Source organism: Gymnodraco acuticeps, unplaced genomic scaffold (genome assembly GCF_902827175.1).
Source record: "Gymnodraco acuticeps unplaced genomic scaffold, fGymAcu1.1, whole genome shotgun sequence".
Taxonomy (NCBI): domain Eukaryota; kingdom Metazoa; phylum Chordata; class Actinopteri; order Perciformes; family Bathydraconidae; genus Gymnodraco; species Gymnodraco acuticeps.
The window spans coordinates 369,887-378,314 of NW_022989876.1; the positions used below are offsets into that span (position 1 = coordinate 369,887).

An 8,428-nucleotide genomic window follows, 5' to 3' on the forward strand; every position below is an offset into this window, starting at 1 on the left:
TCACACACACACACACACACACACACACACACACACACACACACACACACACACACACACACACACACACACACCCTCTGGAGTTTCAAATGTGTGCTGCAGGAGTCAAGAATGTTTACAGGCTCTTAAAGGATCAGCTCAAACATAATGCATGTTTTCTTGCTGATCCCTCGAGGTATTTAGCCATGCAGATATTATAGGTTTGAGGTATTTGTATCGCCCCAGAACAACACTTTGCATTGTGTTGCTCAAAGCACTGAGATATGAGGTTTTTGGTCTAATCCTAACCAGGAAATTGTCTTTCAAGAAATGTTGTGCTCATAAACCTCCACTAACTTTACGTAACCATAACCTGCTGGAACTACTTTCTACCAAATAAATAGTCCCAATAAAAACTGTTGATAAATGTCCTTTTTATACCCTTTTTTAATGGGTTCCTCCCTTAAGTAAATGAATTGACAAACTGGTAATTTCAAGCTCATTCAACTAAGATTTCTATAAATAATTAGTTATATTTTAATGCTTTTGTCATGCAGACTTATTTCCAAGATACTTATGATGAACACAAGATTTAAAGTCAGGCTTTTGCATGTTTTTCAGTGGAGAAACTTAAAGGGGCCCTATTCTAATCCTGTAGTGTGTTCTATAGGTCTTAGTGCATGTAAATGGTCTGCAAAGACTAAAATCCCTGTGTTTGCTGAGAGGGCCCCTTTAATTTATACTAATCTATTAGTCAATAACATCTTTTAAGTATTGCTTGACTAAGAGTTTCTCTATTCCCGCTTTATTGAGATGGAAACAGAGATTTCCGAAGCAGACCTCCCTGTTAAACCCCAAGGTTCCCTACTTTTTTTTTTTTTTCACGACACTGTGTCTCAGGGGATCTTAATATTTAAGAACCTATTAATGTGTTATACCAGATTAACGGGAATAATCTCAGCTAACTGACGATACAAACCATTTTTACCAAAACAAAACACAAGTCTCATAAGTAGCCTCTAAATGACCCCTGAGCGAAAAATGTTAACGCACTTTGGCACAAAACTCAAGATAAAAGTACCCTTATTACTTATCGTAACTGCACTTACAAGATATCCGATTAAAGCTGAGGTTCCACAGATTATTTAGGTATATAGTATCATCACTGAGTGATCCGAACTCGCGACAGGGGAAGCAAACACAGACATCACAACACGTACCTTTACGTAGCTTTTACGGGAGATCGTCTCACCGTCGCTGTCAATCTGATCAAAAGACGTGTTAAATGGCATTAAAACGAGAAAAAACGCGGCTGAATCGCTTGATCCATAGGTTGATAATGTTTCTGGGTAATATTTTTTAAAATTTATAATTCAATTTGTATGTAAAAATCGGAGAGTAAAAGTTAGCTGCTAATGGTAGCCACCAGAGTTATCACAGCTTCCGGTTTTGGCTATGCGTCAGTCTCACAAACACACATTACCAAATAAGGAGTATGTGGGCGTTCCCCTCGATTCCATTGGCTCTGACGGTTAGAAAGAGATGTCAATCAGCAAAATCGACCAAGGGGGGCCAGAGATATGGAAAATCCACCCAAATGACCCCAGAAGTGGGTTTATTTTGCTAAATCTCTCTAAAAAGGTCAAATTTCACTTTTTTTGCATCAATCTTGATACAGGGTACTTATTATATGTTGTAGTTTGGATTCCTAAAGCTTTAAGTCTACTATCCCATCAGCCAAGGGTGGTTTTCAGTATAAGTACAAATTATTTTTTGGACGGACACAATATATATATTTTTTTTACGGTGTTCAATCTGAATTTACTTTAAAATAAAAACATCTATATTGATTCTGACACTTCTACATCCAACTCACAGGTGTAACCTTGCTTTGAGAAAAAGGATTATTAATTTAACCCTTTTAGAATGGAAGATATGGTCATTTGTTCTGGGAATGTCATTTTCGAGCCTGAGACCTGAAAAACAGGCTCAGGGCTTAACTTAACACTTCAGCACATGATGTCTAGACACCTCTGCATGTAGGAGTAAAACAGGGAAGCGTTGTCATTTCACCCTTTAAATAATATAAACCCTGGCAAATTAGTGAATCCATGTTAAACACACAGGGGATCTGACCTCTGACCCCGGCGTTTAACCTCTCTGTGTCTCTCTGTGCCTGACACACACACACACACGTTGGAATCAGGGTTTCCGTTAGCCGGTAAATCTGAACTTTCGATCTGTTACGATTATAAACTGAAGCAATATAAAAATGACTCCCATTAACTGAGTTTTAAACATTAGCATGTCCGGTAATTACCTGCTAACGGAAACTCTGCTACACAATTCTTATTATTATGATTGAAACATGACCTGTAAGTTTCACATTTGTCCGGTAAAATAAATTATTTCCGGACACTTGACCGGCAAGAACAAATCCTAGCGGAAACCCTGGTTGGAATATATCCTTGGTTAGGAAATGTTTTAAAACCCTAAGCTGTGTGAAATCAAATCAGCTGACTGATGCACAATCCTGCTACATCTCAGATCGATGAAATAATGATTTCACATATTTCACCTCATGATTCACTGCGTGGGTTTTAACGCCCACGCTGCAGAAATCCATATTTATGAATTCATTACTGTCTGATGGTGAGTTTTAAACTATTATGAACTTTTAAAACAAGTATCATGCTTTTCCAAATACAAATCACCCTGCTTCCAAAACGTTCTAAAGTGCCTGTAAGTGTCTTGATTGTTGCTCAGTATCCAACATTTTCTTGTACCAACTTAGATTCCTACACAGTTAAAACGTCACTTAAAGTTGAGGTTGATACATAGAGAAACTGTAGTATTGTTAACTTAGTCTTTGAACAGATCATCACAAGTGTGTATTCTTTTCTGTGTTTGCTTAAAAAGCTACGTTTATGTGTAAGAGGTGTGTGGTGCAGTGGGTTGTGCGTTGGTGTTCGGATCAGGGGGTCACAGGTTCAAACCCCACTGCAGTCAGCATGTCTTGTGTCCCTGAGACACTTCACCCCAAATTGCTCCTGTGGGGATTGCCCACATTATTGAGTATGGAAGTCGCTTTGGATAAAAGCGTCTAACAAGTGACATGTGATGTAATGAAATGCACTGTTCTTTAATATCTTAAGGCAAATATCGTTTTCGTATTGTTACTGAAACTCAGGTGCCGTGTTGGCAATACTATTGAACAATCTGAAGCTATACCAAGCCGTAAGAAGTCAAAACTAAGGCTGATTGTTGCCCTAGAATAAATGGAAAATGTAACTATTCCGGACTATATTTTAATAACCAAATAATCTGTAGCGTAAATGTAATCTATAAAATCACTAAAGTATTAAATAAAAAAGTCACGTTTCCCAGAGCTAAAATAAATGTCTTTAATAAAACGTATTAGCATTCTGATGAAGCTAAAATGAATAGATCTGCTATCAAAGAAGACATCTGAGACAGTGGTCATTTAATCTTCTGTAGATCAAAGAAGTTATTAAAGTGATCTTACAGAAGATTTTTTCTAAATTTGTTTTAAGAAAATAAGACAAAAAAAATGACCAAACATGGAGATTACTTTTCTTGCACAAGAGTCGGAAGAAAAGCTCTTAAACCAGACCGGCATTCCAGACAGATTATCTCCTGAAATCCCTCCTGGTGGAGCGGATCTCTGCTCCCTGCCGTTAGCCTTCAACCCGGGGACTATTTTATTATTTTGTATTTATCTTTTTAATTTAAGTTGTGATTCAAGCCAAATATAGTCACTTTTTTATGTGATTTTATTGAAAAAAATGGATCAAAAGGATGCCAAAATAAATACATGATTTTATTTTATTTAACCTTTATTTAACCAGGTGAAAACATTGAGACAAAATCTCATTTACAATGCTGACCTGGCCAAGAAGGCAGTAACGTTACACATTCTTACACATAACACAGACATATAAAATACAGAGAACACAACTAAGTCAACAAAAGACGAAAAGCAGTCACTACGTTGAGCACATTTGGACAGTAAGAAAGGTGCACTACTTATTACTGCAAGAGCAGCTGGTGGTAAGGACCTCAGACAACTTCAATTTAAAACAGGCTATAGGGACAAGAGCCATCAGTTTGAGGCTTGATTGAAGGTCATTCCAAGACCAAGGACCCTAATGAAAAAGACTCCTTGCCTCAGTCCGCACGACAGGAACCTGGACCCGTATCCAGGCACTGGATCTGAGGTTGTAAGAGTCACAAACTGGAGCAGATCTGGCACATATATACAGTGGAAGCTTACCTAAAATGGCTTTATACAATAATACAAACCAATGCTGCATCCTACCCATACTAAGTGAGGACCATCCAGTTAGGCTATACAGTGTGCAATGATGAGTCCTAGGGTGCATTTGATATGTATCGCAGTACAGCATGGTAGAGTGGGTCAAGTTTGGCCAAAACAGAGGGACAGGCAAATCTATAGATTGTATCACCGTAGTCCAGCTGGGACAGGAATAAGCCAGAGACCAACCTTTTACGGGAAGAAGTTGAAAAACAACATTTAAGTCTTTAAAGGAAGCCAAGAGTGAATTTCAATTTCTTAGTTAGAACTTCAATGTGGTGTTTGAAGTTTAGATTTCTGTCCAACCAAAAGCAGGTTCCTGAAAAATCTGAATTCATCAGAGGTGAGAGAAGTACTCAGATCTGGTACTTCAGTAAAAGTAGAAGTACTTAGATCTTGTACTTGAGTAAAAATAGAAGTACTCAGATATTGTACTTGAGTAAAAGTAGAAGTACTCTGATCTTGTACTTGAGTAAAAGTAGAAGTACTCTGATCTTGTACTTGAGTAAAAGTAGAAGTACTCTGATCTTGTACTTGAGTAAAAGTAGAAGTACCCAGAGTGTAGGAATACTCTGTTACAGTAAAGGTCCTGCATTCAAAATGTTACTCAAGTAAAAGTAGAAAAGTATTATCATCAAAATATAGTTAGTGTGTGTATATATATATATATATATATATATATATATATATAGAGGAGTTTGTTGCGGGTTTGGGATAAAAGAAGAAGGGGGGGGGGGGGGGGGGAAGTTTCAAAGGGAATTAGCAGGATTTGTGTGTGTGTGTGTGTCCCCACGTTGATCAGTCATGTTCGTCAGGGCTAATCTCAACATGGATCTGCAGATCTTTCTGCCTCTTAATTCAATCCGAGCCGCTCTTCACGGTGTGTTGTGTGTGTGTGTGTGTGTGTGTGTGTGTGTGTGTGTGTGTGTGTGTGTGTGTGTGTGTGTGTGTGTGTGTGTGTGTGTGTGTGTGTGTGTGTGTGTGTGTGTGTGTGTGTGTGTGTGTGTGTGGTGTGTGTGTGTGTGTGTGTGTGTGTGTGTGTGTGTGTTGTGTGTGTGTGTGTGTGTGTGTGTGTGTGTGTGTGTGTGTGTGTGTGTGTGTGTGTGTGTGTGTGTGTGTGTGTGTGTGTGTGTGTGTGTGTGTGTGTGTGTGTGTGTGTGTGTGTCCTGCGCCTGATTGGATTAGAGGGAGAAACGAATGATTGTTGAAGGCGAGCAAACAGGGTGACATGTTGAGGGGATTTTCATTATCGACATCGCAGAGAGGAGTTCATTCACAGCCTCTGTCTGCACACACACACACACACACACTCTCTCTCTCTCTCTCTCTCTCTCTCTCACACACACACACACTCTCTCTCTCTCTCACACACACACACACACTCTCTCTCTCTCTCTCTCTCACACACACACGTCGCTGACTGACAGCCTAACGAGTCCAATTATCAAACTGAATCATTGCACGTTTCATTCAGAAGAGATTAGAGCTCAATAGGATTCGGATGCATGAATGGAGCACGGACAGCGCGTTGCCAAAGCGTCAAACGATTAAGAGATTATAAAGAAAATAAACAATGTAGAGTTCATTTTAATCAAGGAACATGCAGAAAAACTATTTAAAAACTGTGTTATTTCTCAGTGTGAATAACAATGTTTCCAAGATGTCATGTTGAATTAGAGCCAAAATGTTCTCGTGAAGGACTGTTTCATATTCATGGGTTCATCTCATAATAGCTGTTATGAAAAGCCTTTTTCTGTGTCCTCCGGTGTGAATTAAATCCTGGACAAATTAAAAGTATTTTGTGGAAAAAAAGCCATTATAACGAGGAAAAACAAACGTACACTTAATATGTTAACGTGCACACACAGGGTCATCAAATGAAAATGTTATTGAACTGAATATGCAAGATCAAAAGCCAACTGTCAACACTTATTTGTGACATTTTCTAAGACTTCTAGGCATTAAACTTTATTTTCAACAACAGCATTTATTATATATTTCAGTGTAAAGCATATCTTTTCACAAACGTCTTAAAACTCTTTGGAAACAACTGTTTTAAGGCACCTCAGTTTTGCAGGTATTTGGTCCAGGGTGTCCGCGGGGTCTTAAAAAGTATTAAAGGGCATTTTCCAAGGTGTTACATTTTGTAGCTTGTTTTCAATAAGTATATAAAGTGTCCAAAGAGGTTGTATTCTACAGTATGCCTGAATGTAATCATTGCGTAGACCTGTAGTGTGATTCTGTAGTTTATTGATGGCATCCCGTTGGATTTGACGTCATCTGAACAGGACATCGCACGCTCACTGCTTGATAGCGCGAAGGTCCGTTTACGCCGGTTGTTAAACAACATCGTTATGGGGAAATGCAAGTCTGCGTCCAAATGGTTGGAAAATAAGGAGGAAGGACAATCAATACTGTATATAGTCAATGTGAGGTAAAGTGTGTCGCCAAGGTAACCGGTTCAAACTCGAAAGGGCGATGAGGTCTTAAAATGTATGGAAAGGGTCTTAAAAAAGGTTTTATAAGGTCTTACATTTGACTTCAGGATTCCTGCTTACACCCTGTGGTCAAATGTGGACCTGTTGAAGCTTCAAATAAGCCCAGTGGGTGTTCTGCCTCTTTCTGCACTGTTAGTCATTTATCTGTTTTGTTCGTACAAGTTCAGCAACATTTCTTTACAAGTTTGGACACAAATGGTATACCAGGATTGCGACACTAAGAGCATTTCTGAAAAAACAACTTTCTACTTGTAAAACTACAAATAAATCTTTCCAGGGTTGTATGTGAAAAATATAAAATGTCAAAAAGTATAAACTCTGAATCTTAAATTGTTCTTTTTGTGTTCTTCTTTCAGAGATCGTAGATGGCAACGCTAAGATGACCCTGGGAATGATCTGGACCATAATCCTCCGCTTCGCCATCCAAGACATTTCTGTGGAAGGTGTGTGTGTGTGTGTGTGTGTGTGTGGATCATTGCCACACGCTTCTTGTTCACTCCTGTTATTGTAAAGGGCTGCTCTCTGTCCTCATTTGCATGTGAAAGCGCTTCTCATTGACTCACTGTCCCTTCTCTCATTGAGTGTATAAGGACTGCACATATATCACATACTGTATCTAATGCATGCTGATTACAATATGAATGGTTCACACACTGCTCTTTTGCTCTCCAGACAGACCAGTACGTCTCCTCGCTGAACACATATAATGTACTTACTGAGTAATCCAATTTAAATGTCAGGAGTGATCAGCTGTGATTGGCTCGGCTTCAGATTCCAGCACTGCGAGTTTTTAAGTATTTCATTTAAATGTTTGGGCACAACCACGTATAATAGACCCCTCTGGATAAGTAGAAACACTTTCCATTCACTGCACCTCCCAGCTGTAAACAGGGATTAGTGAGAGTGTTTCACAATAAAAGCCAGGGTTTTTCAGAATAAAAGCCTGCGTTTCTCCACAGAGACGTCTGCCAAAGAGGGGCTGCTGCTGTGGTGTCAGAGGAAGACGGCGCCCTACAAGAACGTCAACATCCAAAACTTCCACATCAGGTGAGGAACACACACAATGAGCATCAACAGAAACATCAGGATACTTCATTTATCCCGGGAAGATTGGGTTTGTTGCTCCGTTTTAGAATAAATCAAATAAGATAAAATGGGAATATTTATATAACTGTAAGAAGAAAAAATTGCAATAATACATTTAAAATGTGGAGTAAAAAGAGAAAATAAATTGAATACAAATATTTATAAAACATACAGTTTAAAGGTGTGGTAGGTAAGTTTGAGAAACCGGCTCGAGATACACTCTTTTAAATCCAGGCTGAAGACTTTTCTTTTTGTCGCTGCTTTTAATTGAACTATTCACATCTTAGACTGCACTGTAACTTTTATCCATGTACTTTTTCTTTTAATGTTTATTTTATTAGCTTTTCTTTTTAATGACTGATTTTAAATGCCATTTTCTTAATGTCTTTAATTTTTTGTAAAGCACTTTGAATTGCCTTGTGTTGAAAAGTGCTATATAAATAAACTTGCCTTGCCTTATATTCCATGGAATGCTCTTAACATCCCGATAGCAATGAATATATTAAATTCTTTGACAAAAAATCCATAA

At 38.4% G+C, this 8,428-nt stretch overlaps 1 protein-coding gene across 1 annotated transcript in view; it reads left to right on the top strand.

The window, feature by feature from the left end:
* actn1 (actinin, alpha 1) overlaps positions 1 to 8,428 on the top strand; it is a gene marked incomplete in the record, with an annotated part of 71,584 nt that overhangs the window by 38,168 nt on the left and 24,988 nt on the right. The window contains 2 exon segments of the mRNA XM_034197700.1: positions 7,170 to 7,256; positions 7,773 to 7,860. Of these exon segments, the coding sequence (XP_034053591.1) occupies positions 7,170 to 7,256; positions 7,773 to 7,860 (175 nt within the window).